This window comes from Phocoena sinus, chromosome 17 (assembly GCF_008692025.1).
Source record: "Phocoena sinus isolate mPhoSin1 chromosome 17, mPhoSin1.pri, whole genome shotgun sequence".
NCBI classification, from domain to species: Eukaryota; Metazoa; Chordata; class Mammalia; order Artiodactyla; family Phocoenidae; genus Phocoena; species Phocoena sinus.
The window spans coordinates 17,895,239-17,914,273 of record NC_045779.1 but is presented as its reverse complement, the minus strand read 5'-3'; the positions used below and the strand labels follow the sequence as shown (position 1 = coordinate 17,914,273).

Genomic DNA, 19,035 nt, shown 5'->3' with positions numbered 1-19,035 from the left:
GTTCAATATTAGTGATTCAACAGTATATATTAAATAAGGGATTTTAGCCAGAAACACACATAAAACAGTGTTATTTATTAATTGACTAACAAAAATGTTATGACCAAGGGCTTACAGGAACCTAACCTTTTATTTCCTCAGAAGCAGTGATTCAGTATTTGATAGTTCACTGTTTGCAGGAACATTAAAAAACATAGCTATCATTGAGATATCATCATCCCAATAATGAGAATTGACTCTATGTCATGTACGCAAGTTGGAAGGCTCAACTTTGTTATAATTTCACCACATTAATCTGTAAATTCAGGGGAATTCTATTCTAATCCTTGAAGGCATTTTTGCCTAAAATAATTTCACATGGAATTGCAAGAACTTAGAATATCTAAAACAACTTTGAAAAAGAACAGTACTGGGGAGCCAACACTGCCTAATTTCAAGAATTTTTCTAAAGCTATGGTAAAAATTGCATTTGCATAAAAATGGACAGACAGATCAATGAAGCAGAATAGGTAGTCCAGAAATAAACATACTTACATATAGATAACTGATTTTTGACAAAACCACAAAAGCAATACAGTGGGAAAAATATAGCCTTTTCCACCAATAGTGCTTGAACATTGGATATCAATATACAAAAACTGAAATTTAATCCATACTTTGCACCATGTAGAAAAATTAATTCAAAATGGTTCAGAGACCTAACTTTGCAACCTAAAGCTTCTAGAAGAAAACACAGGAGAAAATCTTTGAGACCTCAGGTAGGTAATGATTTCTTAGATACAACACCAAAAGCACAATCTATAACTGAACAAATGGATACATTAGACATTATTAAAATTAAAGTCTGCTCTTTGAAAGACTTGGTAAGAGAATGAAAAGAGACGCCACACCTACTAGAGAATGGATTTGAGGATATGGGTGGGGGGAAGGGTAAGCTGTGACAAAGCTAGAGAGAGTGAGAGAGAGAGAGAGGGAGGGAGGGAGGGAGAGAGAGAGAGAGAGGGAGGGAGGGAGGGAGGGAGAGAGGGAGAGAGAGACATGGACATATATACACTACCAAACGTAAGGTAGACAGCTAGTGGGAAGCAGCTGCATAGCACAGGGAGATCAGCTCGGTGCTTTGTGACCTCCTGGAGGGGTGGGATAGGGAGGGTGGGAGGGAGGGAGATGCAAGAGGGAAGAGATATGGGAACATATGTATATGTATAACTGATTCACTCTGTTATAAAGCAGAAACTAACACACCGCTGTAAAGCAATTATACTCCAATAAATATGTTAAAAAAAAAGAAAAGAGACACCACATACTGGGAAAAATTTTTTGCCAAGCATATTTCTGATTAATGACTTGTATTTAGAATATACAAAGAATTTCAGATAAAACAATAAGAAAAAGAAATGACCTAATTAAAAATATTCAGATAGACACTGTACTTCATATATATATATATGTATATAATGTAGATAACATATAAACAAATGAAAAGATGCTCAACGTTATTAGTTTTGACGGAAATGCTAATTAAAACCACAATGAGATACCATTGCACACCTATTAGAATGGCTAGAGTTAAGGAGACTGACCGTACCAAATGTTGGTAAGGCCATACTATGTTTTAGCAGTGTTTAAATCCCAAGGTGGCTTCACTTGGAAAAGTCAGAGATTGTAGGCATGACACTATGGGCTGCTTTGAATCAAGTCCTTGAGCATCTTTCTGTCAGAACCTTGGTACATACTTTAGAAAGGACAACAGTAATTAAGAGTCTAAGACTTAACACTGTAAACTGTTTACAGCATTTGGTATGGCTTTGTAGAATAATTTTTTAGGTATAAAAGTTATGCATATTCAAAAAAAGTAAAAACAAAAAGGTGAAACAATGCAGTACTTCAAAGCAGAAAGTGAACACCCCCCTGCTGCCAGTCCCGCTTCTTTAATACATGCACGTTTGATTTAAAGAAAATAAAAATAAGATTAGACAATGAGCTGTTACAGCTTTTTTCATTCAACATTTTGTAATGTTTTCCCATGTCACTACATCATTCTTTTTTCAAAGCTGCATAGTCCATTGTAGCTTAGGTAGCCAGTCAATTATTGATGGATAAATATTTAGGTTGTTTATAGCTCTTGCAATTAGTCTTGCTATGTAGGTTGTCATTGTTTATCTTATGCTAGTCTTCCTGCAGTATGAATTACCTAGACGTACAGTTTCTGTTTTAAAGATAGATGCAATTGAAAAACTTTAATCAATATTCCCAGATTGCCTGCCAAAAATGTGTACTTATTTATGTTTGTATCGATAGAATTTGCACCCATTTTCACACATCCTTGTCAGTACTTATATGATTTTTTTTCATTTTATCAGTCTTATGGGGTAAATTATATCTCATTTCAAATTTTGGAATTCAAATTTTTATTTCTTTAAACACTAGCTTTTTGAACAGATGTGTTTACTCAATACATTATATGAATTGATTGTGCATTTTTTTCTGTTGGATTTTTTTTTTGATGAATAATAAAGATCTTTATTATTATAAGTTTCCTTAGATTCTGTTGGATTTTTAAAAAAAATTGATTTATGTCATCTTCATATTTTATGGATTTTATTTTTATCCTCTTCAGTTTTTCTTCACGTTACAAGTATTTCTTCCCTAGTTTGTTGACTGTTTTTTAGTGTCATTCATGGTGTGTTCTGCTCTATAGAGGTTTTACATTTTTTGTGTTGTTAAATCTGTCAGTTTATCCCATTATGTCTTTTAGGTTTCTTATCTAGAAAAGCCTTCTATGTTACAGGATTATGACAAATATTTAGCCAAGTTTTCTTGTGCTTTTGTCATATTTTTATATTCTGCATTTGAATACTTTTGGAATTTATTTTTGTGTCTATATGAGATAGGAACTTTAATTTTTCTTAATTAACACAATTATAATAGAGCAGTTTGATCCTTGGGTGGTGATTTTGCTTGGACTACCTTAGGTTATGGTCTAATTTGAAGTTATAAGGGTTGTTTTAGTTACAGCTATGGACAGACAGTTATATTTCTGCTAGAAGGCAAGAACCTGTGGAAGGTAAATTCCTTGCTTTTTTGACTCTGTTTTCTTTCTTTTTATTTTACTTGGGAATTAGGAAGAGTCCCTTCCAATAGCAGGGAATAGGGAAAGGGGAGCCAGCAAAGAGACATAGAAACTGTGTCCAAGTCATTTTCTGTGACCAGGGATGGAAACGGATTCTTCTGTGGAGATACTTGGCTCGGCAGGTGAGGTAGACTATGATTTACTAGCAACAGCTCTGGCCATGATTTAACTACCTTAAAAATGTTGCTACTCTAAGTTCTGGCTTAGGAAACTTGGTGTTTTGGTGGATTCTGGTCACACAGTTTTTTCTGCTGTATCCTATTCTGCATTTATAGTCTGCTAATGATCTACTTGAATTTGCCAGAATGTGATGTGTTTATTGCGCTTTCTCCTGCATGTGTGCTCTGGAAAAGCCTGGACTGTCTTTCTCTCTTTCTTCCTTGCTAACTTGGTGAATGCCTACTTTCCTTAACTAATCTAATCAGCACCTCTTGAACCGTACCTTGCAACACCCCGTTCACCTAAGGAGTCCCTTCTAACAGCCTTACTATAGAACTTTTCATGTTGTAGTTTAGCGTATTTGTTTCTTGTATGTGTCTGTTTTTCAACCAGACTCTGAGCTCCTTTGGAACAGGGATTTTGCCTGTTAATTGAAAACTGTGAACTGTATTATCTTGGTATATTTTGAAGATTCAAGTCCCACAGAGTCCAGGACATTCTATAAAGATATAAAAACAATCTATCTGAAAAGATTTATGTCTCTGTTTTGCTGAGGGTACAGATCCTGTTATTATGAAAAGCTATTTTACCAGTGTTACGTATCAAAGTTAGGGAGAGTTACATGTAAACAAATTTTATATCAACAAAGGTAGAATATTCCCTAACAAAAACATGAGAAATCTTAAATGTAATTTATATCACACTTGGGGATTTTTCAGTGGAAACAAACTTAATATGTTATAGTAAGTCGAAAAAATAATAAATACATTAAAGAAGTATATTTGTATGAATAAAATCAACGTATCCTAACGAACATTTTAACTCAGAATATTTTAACTTAGGAAGCCATGAAAAAAGTTTATAAAGTATCTCTGTATGCATATTTGATGATAGTGTGCTTTAACAGATTACTTATAAGCAGAATAATAATGCATTCTTATTGTTAACAGTATCTTATGTCATTTCATTCAACCAATACCATAGTCCACTAATATAAACACAACTATTGTTTCTGTTTTACTGTCCAGGAAAGTGAGATTTGAGTACTTTCTCAAGGTTACGTAGATATCAATCAGTGGCAGAGATATCCAAAACAGGTTCTTAAATAGATGGCATTTGTTCTCTCAAAAGCAAAGTTTTAGAATTGTGAAATTCATTATCATTAATTTTATTTACTTCTAAGTAGGTATCTATTATTCCAGCCACCAAATTGACTTGAAGCCTGTTTCAAAATAGCTTCATTGAGGACATTCTTAAGTCTCTTGACAATGTATACTTATGCAACAGTGTACATATTTCTCACTTTTTGTACTTGTTGACTTTTCTAAAAAGTAATATATAAATTAAGTTGATCCCAACTTCTTTTTTTTTTTTTTTTTTTTTTTTTTTGCGGTACGCGGGCCTCTCACTGTTGTGGCTTCTCCCGTTGCGGAGCGCAGGCTCCGGACGCGCAAGCTCAGCGGCCATGGCTCACGGACCTAGCCGCTCCGCGGCACGTGGGATCTTCCCAGACCGGGGCACGAACCCGTGTCCCCTGCATCGGCAGGCGGACTCTCAACCACTGCGCCACCAGGGAAGCCCGATAGATCCCAATTTTTATAGACCAATTTGTTTTGTAATTTTGTGGATATTTTGTCAAAATTTTGGTTTAATTTTTTTTTTTTTTTGGTTTAATTTTGATATTACTGCTCTACCATTGATCTCTGTCAAGTAGTTAATAAGATTTCAGATTGAATAGAGGAACAACTATGGAAAATAAAATTTTAATCATTTTGTAAAATAAAACATGAACTAGAACTAATTATTTTTAAATTTACCAAGTTTAAATGTTTGGGTTTTAGTTATAAAGTTTTATCAAAGTGAGATCTTACATGTATTTTGCACACCTTTCACACCAAAACTTAAATCACACGTTAAATCCATTGTGGGATTTCCTTAATGGATTCCATGAGTCCATTATTGGATTCATGTTATTTTTATGAAGCAGAAAGTTAGAATTAATGGAATATAAGTTGAATACCGTGTTATTAGCACTTTCCTTTAAAGAATTTAGATCAGATTTTCTTACCAAGTTTACAGAGCTATAAACTTATCATTTTAATTTAATGACATTTAAACATATTTAAATCCTAGGCTATTAATTTTTATACTGTAAAATATAAAATTGTTATATTTTATGTCACATTGTTCTTGCTATGCTCCTAATATTTTTTCCATCATAATAGATGAATATGCAGCATTACTAAGTTATGAAAATTGTTATAGTAGCAGTATAAATGCTATTTTAGTGTTATGCAAAATTGACTCATTTTTACTAGACTTCAGTATTTTCTCATTTTCATTCTTCTTTTGCTTTTTGATATTCAGGTAGCTGTGTTGTCTACTGTACTTGAGTATTTAATGCCATAGTATGCAAGGACCAAAATTGATTATAGTACCAGGTCACCTTATATTTTATGTAATGACTGACTTTCTGGTACAGTTTATAAAATGTTTATTTGAATGATATACAATGGAATAAGTAAAATGCAGATTTCTTCAACCTCTCTTGACTAATATTCTTTGCCTTTTTTGTGCTGTTCCAAGAAGTAATAATTACTAGGTTTATTTATTTATTTATTTTTGGTTTGTAAGCCACTTGGACTGGTTTAATTGTAGAATTAGCTGTCAGCTGTATTGGTCCTACAGTTGATTGCTTAGATTTTCTTTTTTAAACTTATGCCTTATTAGGTATTTGTGTAGTATTGTTATAAAATAATTTCTTAATCATAATGATTGTGATCAAGTTATTGTACCAAATTATTAGTCCTGTAGAGGGTATTAAAAAGTTAATTAAAAGTATTAAAAAGATTACTATTTTCTACATTAAATCTTGCCATAGAAAGTTTATAGATGAAGTTCCTAAAATCAGCTATTTCCATTTATTAATGTATTCCCTATATATTGTGACTACAGTTTAATTGAGCAGGAAGTAATCCATTTGCATGTTTTATGCTTGGGTTTTAAAGTGTTTTTTAACATTGATTAATGGGAGATGAAAGAAAAACTAAAAAGCAGTTAAATACGTCTGTAAATGAAATGAAGGAAAAATATAGGATAAAATACTGTAGTCTTAGGAAAATATTCTGAAGCTGTAATAAAAATTGTGGTAGAATTTAAAGTACCATGCATTTAAAAATCTTAACCTTATAACAATCTGTGAGTTAGTTAAGTAGGATAGATTATTACCCTTATTTTATAGATAAAGAATAGTAGGCTTAGTAAATTTAAGTAAAAATTATTAAGACATTTCAGGTTAGGGAAGGATTTCTTGAGGCAGAAAAGGCCCAGACCATAAAAGATTGATATTATGCATAAAATAATCAGTAGAAAAAAGGACAGAAGCCGTTCCCAGAAGAGGAAACCCAAATGATCAAAAACAAAGTTTTGTCAAATATCAGATTGTCAGAGATTAAAATATCTGACTATACTGCATGTTTTCAAGGTTGAAGGGAAATGGTAATTCTCATGCTGCCAGGGGAAGCTAATTTGGTACATTCCTTCTGAGTGCTGTTTGCTAGCGTGTTTTAATTTGTAAGAGTGAAGAATTGGAAACAACCTAAATGTCTACTATCAGTAGGGAGAAGATTAAAAAATTTATGATAAAATATTGTGATGGAAATTATACAGCAGTTAAAAGTAATGCACTGGATCTATGTAAGTTAACTCTAAAACATAATGAAGAGTGAAGAAAATAGTGAAAATGATATGTTTATTATATTTCTATTTATGTGAACTCTAAAACTACATATATCAAGACTGTGTATTTTTTCATGGATATGCATGCATTCATATAAATGTATTTTAGAATATCCTGGAGGGATATATTTTAAATTCACATAGTGGTAGTTTCTGGAAACGATAAAGGGAACTTAACTGGAATGTAATACTGTTTTTTCTTTTTTTTGTTTTTTTTTTAAAGTAAGACAAAGCAAACATAGAAAGTGTTAATTTCAGTTCTGGGTGATAAGGGCATGGTCATTTGTTAAATTATTGTTTCTATTTCTTTTCAAAGTTTCATTAAAAAAAGAAAAAGTTACTAAAACACCATAGTTGGGAGAGCTAGTAATTAAACTTAGGACTTGATTCCCAAGTCTAGAGCTTTTTCAATTAATATGTTCCTTCAGAATGAGAAGGAAAAAAAGAAAGATCCAATGATGAAAAAGCAGATAAAATTTAGTTTCATAGCAATAAGAATAAGAATTATGTGTTTATGCTAAAATTTCTTGAGAGGAAAGGAAAGTTACAGGATCAATTAAAAATTATTATATCTTATATTGTTTTAAATCTTTAAGCATGCTGTTATCATATATATGTATAGAGAGCAATTTAGGTACTTAGGAAAAAAGTTACCTTAATTTATTGTTTAAAATGTGATACATGTTTCTGTTGCATGTAATGGAAGACTTTAGGTGATTTGAAATTTTTGTATAAAATTCATGAAAATAATTTAATCCAAATATACGATCTGATTTCAATCTAAAAAATTCAAAACTAGTTTTTCTTCCATTTTGTAAAGTCGTTCTTCACAAAAACTTTACAGCCTTTTTATTTACAGCTTCTCTCCAAGATAAAATGGCAAACCCCAAAGAGAAAACTCCAATGTGTCTGGTAAATGAGTTAGCCCGTTTCAATAGAGTCCAACCCCAGTATAAACTTCTGAAAGAAAGAGGGCCTGCTCATTCGAAGGTAAGGTTTTGAAGAGAGGTGGTGAGACATGCTTATCAAAGTCTATCAGATTTATCATCTCAGGTTTTAATTGTGCTTTTTTGGGGGGAGGGGGTAGTGGATGGCGTAAAGGCTCTTAGTTCTCTATTAAAAATATTTTGCACTCTGTAACTAAACAATTTTTTAGCTCATTATGGTTTACAGAGCTCTTTCAGACAATACTTCATAAAAACCTTAATGAAACCACATGAGACATGGATTTTTGATTTCCTTTTAAGAAACTCAGGCACGGAAAAGTTTAGTAACTTGCTTTATAGTTCATGAGTGCCAGTGCCAGCGCTTGAACATGTATTCTGTGGCTCCCAAATACTGTGCTTTTTCCATTACGTAGTAACTGCTAACAGAAAAATGGATACAGAGTAAAATACAACAACGTTACTTAGTGAGATGTCTTTTCCAATATGATTTTTAATTTTAAGATTCACCATTTATAAAACTTGTATATACCAGTTTTGTTGTTATCTATGTATTCAGTTATAATATTCTTTTAAATGGAAAATTGATTTATATTTTTATATAGCCTCATACATATATGTTTTTACGTATACATGTTGCAAAGAAATCTATGACTGATGCATTTATGTTTGAGCTCTATTAATCTGTTTTTAAAAACTCAGTTGTGCACAAATTTCCTTGGCACATTTTTAATCTTGGATATTGGAGATTATGATAATGATTATAAATTTTTGTGTACAGTGTGGAAGCAATTGATTCTCTAAAAGTTGGTTAATCTTCATAAAGCACAGGATTATTATTTCTAGCATCTCCTTCAAAGTAAGGAAAATAAGATGAAACTGAAATCCATCAATTTTATTCCATATTAGAGGCTTTTATGAAGGATTTCTGGGCAGCACTTTAATTTGTTCATAATATTTTTTGTTCAGAGAAAAAGGTAGTGGCCTTGGTCTACCTGTCTAGTCTTATACCCTGATCCTCTTCCATTCCCGTTAATCATATCTATTTCATACTCATTCTTTCTGTCCTTAATCATGTTGAACTGTTTTCATTTCTTATAATATCTTATGTTTTTTCACATCTGTCAGGTTTGAACACACATCTCACATCTTTCAAACCTTTGTGAAACTTCTCTTCTCCTTCCGCTGGGCCTCCAGCAGGTTCCGACTTTCTTAGTTGTAGTCATTACTGTGCTGTGGTACCATGGTATTTGTTGGTCATTATTATTGTATGAGACTGAGCTTATTTAGGGTAAGAAATATTTTATTCTTCTACAGCTCATGGTTCCTGTAGTATGTGTCCTCTTTGCTTCTCATGGCCAATTCCAGGTGTTCTTCCTTGAGATAGACCCCCAGGTTTGAATTTCATGTTAATAGACTGACCCCCAGTGTAACATCACGGTAGTTATTTGCTGACCTCTGGGTGATTCCATCACATTTCTCACGGCTCACTTTCACTCTCTACAATACTCATCCTGTTTTAATTTTTGATGATATCATTGTCTAAATGATGGTTGTTCCAACATGCTGACATTTCAGTTTCTTGCATGTCTTCAATTATGTTGTCTTCCACTCTCCTTCAGCCACTCATTCCTGTGATCACATTCTTGATTTTTTTCATTACCAATAACTGCAAGAGCCTCCATAATTATAATCTCAAGCATTCATTCGTCTCTGACACCTACTTCATTCCCTCTAGTAGTCTGACTTCAATAGTCCTTTCACACCACGGATCCATTGATTCCACCACCGTTTTACTATTACTTACTTCCCTCAGTCCTCACATGTTTATCTAGCTTAAATTCCATATGCTTTGTATGTACCCTCAACTCTCTTCCCCCCTTGGTTAGTACATGCTTAGCAAAATCCCAACCCAAATCCCAACTCTGCTTCCCTTCTGAGTTACGGATGAACGACTTGTAGAGGCCAACCCCTCTATTTCTGTACTAAATCCCAACCCTTCCTTCTCACCTTTTCAAGGTCATTCCTCCAGCTTTCTCTCCCCTCCCCTCCCTTAAGTTTCTTCTGTGTCATTAAATTCCCCTTCTAATGCACCAGGTTTGTTGTGGTCCACATTCTTTTTTCTAGACAGTCCCAGATTCCTTTGGGTTTTAAGGAGATCTAGAGATCCCTTTGCCAACCTACACCTACTGCTCTGGGTGTTTTGGTCATAGACCACACCATTTAGCCTGTTGCTCATTTTTAAAGAGTGAGTACTAGAATAATTAGCATATTCTTGAATGAAAGATAGTATTTAATGAGTCTAAGTAATATTAATTAATAATTATTGTTAATATTAATTGGCTAGGTCTGGATCCTTTTTGTGGGAAGCAAAGTCCTTTGCATTTATGCATGTCTACCAGTGGTTTTAAGTGAGATATAAACTGTATTTTAATGAAATAAATGATTATCTCTGGCATGAAAAATTTAAACCTAGGCCCAACTCATTAATTTTCTTGGGACATCAACCAGTTATATGGCAATTTCCATATATACACATATATATTTTATACATACACACACACACACACACACACACACACACACACATACACACACACTTAGAGTAGTGGTTTTCAGCCTTGGCTTTTCATTGGAATCACCAAGGGAGCTTTAAAAAATACTTACGCCTGAGTCTCACTCCCAGAAATTCTAATTTAATTGGTTTTGGATGAAGCCTAGACATCAGGATTTTTTTAAAGCTCTCAAATGACCCAGATGTGCATCCAGAGTTGAGAAACACAGGATAGAGATTAATGTCTTCAGGGTGGTATAGAATTGTCTTCTTATACATACTTCATGGGAGGTAGTGATCTATCTACATGCTTTCCTCTTTCCTCCATTGAGTCTTACAGAATGTGAACAACTTGTACAACTTTTGATGTGTGACTATTAAATAAAAGATATATATATATTTAAGAAATTATTTATTTATTTATTTTTGACTGCGTTGGGTCTTCGTTACTGCGCACAGGCTTTTTCTAGTTGCGGTGAGCGGGGGCTACTCTTTGTTGTGGTGCTCGGGCCTCTCATTGCTGTGGCTTCTCTAGTTGCGGAGCACCGGGTCTAGACATGCGGGCTTCAGTAGCTGTGGCACGTGAGCTTCAGTAGTTGTGGCTCGCGGGCTCTAGAGTGTAGACTCAGTATTTGTGGTGCATGTGTTTAGTTGCTCCGCGGCATGTGGGATCTTCCCGGACCAGGGATCGAACCTGTGTCCCCTGCATTGGCAGGCAGATTCTTATCCAATTCGCCACCAGGGAAGCCCTAAATAAAAAATATTTTAATGTTTGCCTTGTCCCCTTTTGTTTTTATACTCACTTTTTAATGGAACTCTGAAGTAATTTGTTATACCTTGTATTAACGTGAATTACTATGACATTGCTGTATCTCTTAAGTACCTAAATCCAGTTCTTTATTTTTCCTATGAATTGTTTTGATTTTCTCAAATCTCAGAAGGTTATTATAGAGTATAAGGAAGAGAGCCATGAATAACATAAAGTGGTATTTTCTTTTTTTACTTTATTTCCCTATTTTGATGAGTTGTGTATGTGCACGGCTAAGTGTTAAGAAAGCTGCTCTCGTACTGACACTTTGAGAACGTTTACTTTGGAATAGATATCACTGAGGGAGGCAGTATTACCCAGTGGCCTTGAAGTGAAGTGTTTTGTTTTTCTTGTTTTTTTTTAAAAATTCTTGCTAGATTTCCCAAGCGTGATCTTTGCCCTGCATTATCCAGCTTGTGTGGCCTTGAAAAACTAATTTAGAATCTCAGCTTTCTCATCTGTAATTTGAGAACTATGATACCTATTCTAGTGTAGTATAATGGAATGATGATTTGTAAATTTTCAGCAATTATGTTGATGATGGAGGTACCCAGATAATTGTCTCATTGCATGTTAGTTGTATATAGGATTAAAAAATCCTTGGTAAAATGTCTATTGAATATTTATAATATGACAGACACTGTTCCTTATTGGAGCTTTCTACTCTGCTGTTTTCTGCGATGCCTCTCTTTGTATACTCTGGATTCAAGTCCTTTATTAGATATGTGCTTTGCAATTATTTCTGCTTCTTTGTGGCTTATCTTTTTTTAACATTGTCTTTTGAAGAGCAGTAATTGTTAATTTTGATGAACTCCAGTTTATCCATTTGTTCTCTCACAGATTTTGCTTTTGGTATTATATCTAAGAAATCTTTGCCCCATTAAAGGTCGTAAGATTTTCTTCTGTGCTTTCTTCTGGATGTTATATAGTTTAAGTTTTTACATTTGGATCTTATATTTAGGTCTAATTGCCAGTTTGAGTTAATTTTTGTATATGATGAGTTATGGAGCAAGATATATATATATATATATTTTTTTTTGCATATGGATGTCCAGTTGTTGAAGAGATTTTCCTTTTCTTACTGCATTGCCTTGGCACCTTTGTCAAAAATCAGCTGTCCATATATATGTTTGTTTATTTCTGGACTCTGTTCTGTTCTGTTGGTCTATTTTCCTATCTTTATGCAAATACTATGCTGTTTTCATTACTGTAGCTTTATAATCTGGTAGTACCAGCCCTCTAATTTTGTTCTTCATTTTCAGAGTTGTTTTGGCTATTCAACATCCTTTGCATTTTCATATGAATTTTAAAGTCAGCTTGTCCATTCTATAAAGCACCTTGCTGGGATTTTGAATAGAATTGCAATTAATTTATAGCTCAATTTGGGGGAAATTAACATGTTAGAAAAACTGAGTCTTCTAACCTATGAACAGAGTATCTCTTATTTATTTAGATATTCTTTAATTTCTGTCAACAATATTTTGTAGTTTTCAGTGGACAGGTATTTCTCATCTTTAGGTTTATCTCTATTTCATATTTTTGATGCTATTTTAAGTGGTATTTTTCAAATTTCAATTTATAATTCTTATTAAGAATTGCTAGTATATAAAAATACACTGATATTTTTATGTTTTATATATTTTATTTTATACATATTAAAGCATTGAAATATATGTATAACATTTGTGTATAAATATACACATATGAGTATGTAGAATAAAAGTGCAAATACAGAAATCAGAAAATTCCTACTTTTTCCATTGTAGGTTAACTTTATTTGATACTGTGAAATAGTGCTAAAAATAACTGCCTCTCTAATATAGGGAATCTGCATAGTGCCTAAGAATTTAGGAGAGAGAAATATATCAGATTACTTTTATGTTACATTAAAATTTTTTTTCTAAAAATTTTTAATACAATTTTAAAGGTTACTTCCATTTACAGTTATTACAGAATATTGGCTATATTCCCCATGTTGTACAATACATCCTTGAGCCTATCTTACACCCAGTAGTTTGTACCTTCCACTTCTCCATCCTTACATTACCCCTACCCCCCTCTCTACTGGTAACCACTAGTTTGTTTTCTATATCTGTGAGTCTGCTTCAAAATTACACTGATTTGTCTATATTGATCTAGCATTTTGCAGTCTTGCTAAACTCACTTACTAGTTCTAGTAGCCTTTTTCTTTCTTTTTTTTTTTTAAGATTCTGGTCGGTGTCCCACAAGCTATTTGTAAATAAAGACAGTTTTAAATCTTACTTTCTAATCTGAATGTCTTTTATTTATTTCTCTTGCCTAATTGCATTGTCTAGAACTTACAGTGCAATGTTGAATAAAAGTAGTGAGAGCAGATATCTCTTAACTTGACTTTATGGGCAGTCATTCAGTTTTTCTTCATTAATTTTGATGTTAGATGTAGCTTTTTCTGTAGATGCCTTTAATCAGATTGAGGAAATTCTTCTTTATTTTATTTTTTTATTATTATTTTTTTGCTGAGAGTTTTAACATGAATAGATGTTGGTTTTTGTCATATGGTTCTTCTACATTGATTGAGATGGTCATATGATTTTTCCATTTTTTTAAAAAAAATTTTTCCATTTTTAATATCTTAGTATTGTGAGTTACATTGACTGACTCTGAAATGTAGAATAAACCCTTGCCTTCCTGGGATAAAATGCTTGGTTATAAAGTATTATCTCATTTCTATATTGATAGATTCTATTTGTTAATATTTTGTTCAGGATTTTTATGTTTATCTTTATGAGAGGTATTGGTGTGTAGTTTTATTTTGTTTTCCCTGGTAGTATCTTATTCTAGTTTCGGTATCAAGGTAATGCTAGCTTCGTAGAATAAGTTGAGAGGTGTTCCTTCTGATTCAAGTTTTGGGAAGAGTTTTTGTAAATTGGCATTATTTCTTCCTTAAATGTTTGGTAGAATTTATCATCAAAACCATCTGGGCCTGGAGTTTTCTTTGTGGAAAGATTTTAATTACAGATTGAATTTCCTTAACATGTATAATGCTGTTCAGGTTACCTGTTTCTTCTTGAATGAGCTTTAGTAACTGTGGCTTTTAAGAACTTATGTTGTTGAGTTTATTGGCATAAAGTTGTTAAAAAATATTCCCTTGTTTCTTTTTAATATTTTAAGAATCTGTAGTGATGTCACCTCTCTCATTCCTGATACTGGTAATTTGTGTCTTATCTTTTTTTCATGATGAGTCTGCACAGAGGTTTACAAATTTTATTGATCTTTGAGAAGTACCAGCTTCTGGTTTTATTGATTTTTTTTTCTCTATTATTTTTCTATATTTATTTTCTTACGTTTGCTTTTATGTTTATTACGTTTTTTCCTATTTACTTCAGGTTCGAGTTACTCTTTTTCTGGTTTCTTCAGATTAAAGCTGAAGTTAACTTATTTGAGACCTTACTTCTTCTCTAGTGTAGGCATTTAGTGCTAGAAATTTCCCTTTAGTACTGTTTTAGCAGTGTCATCTTTTGAAATGTAGAGTTTTCACTTTCATTCAGTTTAAAATGCTTTCTATTTTCCCCTTGGTTTCTTCTTTTACCCATAGGTTATTTAGAAATGTGTTATGTAGTTTCCAAATATTTGGAGATTTTCCAGAGATCTTTCTGTTCTTATTTTCTAATTTAATTCCATTGTGTTCAGAGAGCGTACTGTTCATCACTTGACTCCTTAGAATTTGTTGTGACTTGTTTTATGGTCCAGAATCTTGTCTGTCTTGGTAAATTTTTTGTGAGAAATTGAGAACAAATGTATATTTGTTCTTCTTGGGTAGATGCTTTAAAAACATTGCAGTCAGGTTATGTTGGTTGATAGTGTTGTTCAGGTCTACTGTATTCTTCCTGATTGTCTGCTTGGTCATTGTTGTATCAATTATTGGGAGAGAGGTGTTGAATCTCTGACTTTAATTGTGGATTCTTTATTTCTCTTTGCAGTTCTGTTAGTTTTTGCTTCATGTATTTTGAAACTCTGTTATTAGTAGCCCAAGTGTTTAGGATTGTTAATCCTCTTCTTGATTAACTGGCCTCTTTATCGTTATGAAATGACCTTTGTTATCACTGGTAGTAGTCTTTGCTCTGGAATCTACTTTGTCTGATATTTATATAACCATTCTGACCTTTCATTGCTTTATGTTATCATGATAAAGTTTTTTCTATCCCATTGCTTTTTCTATCCCATTGTGTCTTTATAGTTTAGGGTAGCATACAGTTGGATTTTTTTTTTTTTTTAATCCAGTTTGACAATCTCTACATTTCACATGGAGGCATTTACACAATTTTGTTTTAATTTTCATAACCATTCTCTGTGTTCTTATTAGCCCACTTTCACTAAAGAAGTAAGAAAACAGAGGGAAAGAATTAACTTCCCTAATGTTACACATAGTAAATGGTGGATTGTGACTTCAGCTCATAAACAGTATGTCCCAGGAGTCCTACTCAAAATTATAAAATTTTTATTGTAGTGGGACTCTTTTTTCTCTCTCCAGTTTTATTGAGATATAATTGACATAAAATGTTGTATTAGTCTTAGGTGTACAATGTAGTAGGATTCTTAAGAGGTTTCAGAAAAGCAGAGGATTGACTTGGATGCATTTGCATTTTATAGAGTGTTCATGTTGGTGATGGCGCGGTTTGTGGGATCTTAGTTCCCCAATCGGGGATCAAACCCAGGCCTTGGCAGTGAAAGTACGGAGTACTAACCACTGGACCACTAGGGAATTCCTAAGAAGGATAGTTTGAATGGGAAAGTCTTATGTTAAAGGAGTGATATTAGGATGGTCTTACAGTAATTTAGGAGAGGGATACATTGATACTCTTCACTAAGATATTGGAAAACGTTACAAAGAAAGGCCAGATCTGAAAAATATTTTTGAAGTTGAATCAACTGGATGCAGGGGAGAATACAGAGAGAAATGGAGCAGGCAAGGAAGACCATTCAAAGGTGTCTGGCCAGTGAGACTGGGAAAGTGATGACATCTGGAAGATTAGGAGGCAGGAAATCTGAGTTTATAGGGGCTTTAGACTAAGGTGGTGACAACAGAAATAGCAAAGAACAGTTTTGAGGTGTTGTTAAATAAGTCTTGGGAAAACAAGGATTAACAAAGAAGCTATTGAGGTTTTGAACCTGAATTAATGGAAGAATAATGGATGGAACATTCTGGAGCATGAACTGATTTGGAGGAGAATGGGAGAGATAATGTATTCTTTGTGGCAGAGTTCTTTGTTATATACTGTAAGTTGAAAGCCAAAAGACCTAGTCATTGAAAAATCATTTTAAAATCGAGGGTCAATGAATTAAAGATATGTTTTAGGTAAAAATTTTAAACTGAATCAGAATAAAAGAAAAATTATTCACTTTTAATAGTTATGTACATATTTTGAATTTCAAATGCTTATAAATACTTTCAACTCTGTATTTTGAAAAATTGAAAACCTACAGGAAAAATTGAAAGAGCAGTATAATGGATCTTTCAGATTTACTAATCATTCAGTTATTTACTGCATTGCTACATTTACTTCTTTTCTTGCTCCTTCTGTATAAATACATACTTTTTCCTTGAACAATTTGAAAATAAATTTCAACCATCATGACATTTTATCCTTAAATACTTGTATATCTATCTTGTAAGACCAAAAACATTCTTCTTCATAACCATAGTACTATAATCACTCAAGAAATTTAAACTTGACTGAGTTTGTTTAGTATATTATAGTCTATAGTCAAATTTCCCTGGTTGTCCTCTAAATGCCCTTTATACTTTTCTTCCCAGTACGAATCCAGTCAGGATTCATACATTGTACTTTATTACACCTCATCATGTCTCTTCAGCATCCTTTAAACTAGGACAGCCCCCATGCATTCTTTTGTTTGGTTTTTTCTTTCATAATATTGACAGTTTTGAAGAGTTTAGGTCAGTTGTCTTATAGAATATACCATAACCCAGATCTGCCTGATTGTTTCTCTATGATTAGATTCAGGGTAAACATTTTTAGCCAAGAATGTTACATACTTCTCATTGGATCAAACCAGGAGGCACACGATGTCCCTTTGAATGATTATTGATGATGCTAACTTTAATCACTCTGTTGTTAAAGGTATTTTCTACCTGATTTCTTTCCTGCAAAGACATTTACTTCTTCATAATTAATAAGTATTTTGAGGTTCATACCTTGTATTCCTACAAAGTAGTAAGCTGTCTGTGGAGTAAAACAGCAGATTGTATGTGTATCCTGTAACATCCTAAATTTTAAAAGTGAACAATAGGTTTTTGGATGCATATGGAAATCCAGTGTAAATGGAATGTTAGGATGTGCAAGGGGAGGGGTGGGTGTGAAATGAAGATGGACAGGTAGCTCCTTTGTGTCATGTTACAAGGGGAACAATCAGAGGTTTTTAACCTGGTGTTGTTTGGAGTGATGCAGTTGGATTTGAGTCTTCAAAAGATAGTTCGATTTAACAGCAGTCAGTTGGGAGGTTGTTATATCTAAGCTAAGATACATCTAGTGTAGCAGTGTCACTGGCAGAGAGAGGAAGGAGATTTGAGAAATATTCATGAGGTTAAAATTGACTGAATTTGGTGACTGGTTAAAGGTTGGTTGTGGAGGATTGAGAGTTCCTTGATGACAGAATATTTAATAGGATTTCCTGACTCACTGACTAGATTGTGCTAGATATAAAGTTTAAGGAATTAGATTTTGTAAAAGTTACAGAGACAGGACCTTTTGGATTCTCGTATAGTTTCTCTTACTCTTTGTTCTTATTCTACTTTTTTGAAGACTGACTGACATTAACAGTATGATTCCATTTAGGGAAGCGATTTCCTCTTGATACATTCTACCCAACATGTACACTTAGAGCTGCCGTTAAGCCTTTGGATAGAACAGAATTTGGCACAATCTCTTAAAATTTGTTCACTAGTTAGAATAAGATTTTTGTTGCAAATGATCTGTAAGCTCAACTCTAGCTCTAAAATTTTGATTCTGTGGTGTATCTGTTTTTCTCTCAGACAGCACACTTTATTTCCTGAAAAATTTCAATGTTTTCTTTGTCTCTGTATGTTTTTCCAAGATGTTCTCAGTGCAGCTGAGTCTTGGGGAGCAGACATGGGAATCCGAAGGGAGCAGTATAAAGAAGGCCCAGCAGGCTGTCGCTAACAAGGCTTTGACTGAATCTACGCTTCCCAAACCAGTTCAGAAGCCGCCCAAAAGCAGTGTTAACAATAACCCAGGTATGGCCCTGACTCGTTTCCTCCTGTTGTCATCTTCTGCATGTGCTGTTCTCTGTATTTTCCTTCATACAGGTCCATTGCATAGTCAACAGGTATTGACAGCACAGCTGGTAAAGACAGCCAAATAATAACTGAAGGTGAGAGAATGAAGACGGTAATTGTAATTATTTTAAAAATTTGCTTTAGTGGATACTCTAAAGGTGCATTATTTACTTTTTATGTGTGATAAAAAGACATTTGGATACAAAGAACAGAAAATAGGACTGAGTTTTTTTTCTAAAGCAAAGATGGAAATGATCAGTTTCTCTTTCTAAATGTATAATGTATAATTTAATAATTAAAAATAGTTATTCTTTATTTTAGTTTAATAGAAAATTATAAAATTAGCCCTAAGCATCTTATTTTATTTGTTCATGTAGAAATGGTTGCCATTTACATTTAGAACAT

At 33.2% G+C, this 19,035-nt stretch overlaps 1 protein-coding gene across 10 annotated transcripts in view; it reads left to right on the top strand.

Moving 5' to 3' along the window:
* Nucleotides 1-19,035, top strand: part of STAU2 (staufen double-stranded RNA binding protein 2) — a 313,184-nt gene that overhangs the window by 27,023 nt on the left and 267,126 nt on the right. For 4 of the 10 annotated variants that reach the window (XM_032609768.1, XM_032609767.1, XM_032609766.1 and 1 more), the window contains one exon: nucleotides 18,429-18,588. In XM_032609768.1, the coding sequence (XP_032465659.1) occupies nucleotides 18,429-18,588 (160 nt within the window). Of the gene's footprint in view, nucleotides 1-3,125; nucleotides 3,256-7,874; nucleotides 8,021-18,428; nucleotides 18,589-18,667; nucleotides 18,726-19,035 lie in introns of those variants that run through there. The other 6 variants (XM_032609764.1, XM_032609769.1, XM_032609765.1 and 3 more) reach the window with 4 other exon arrangements.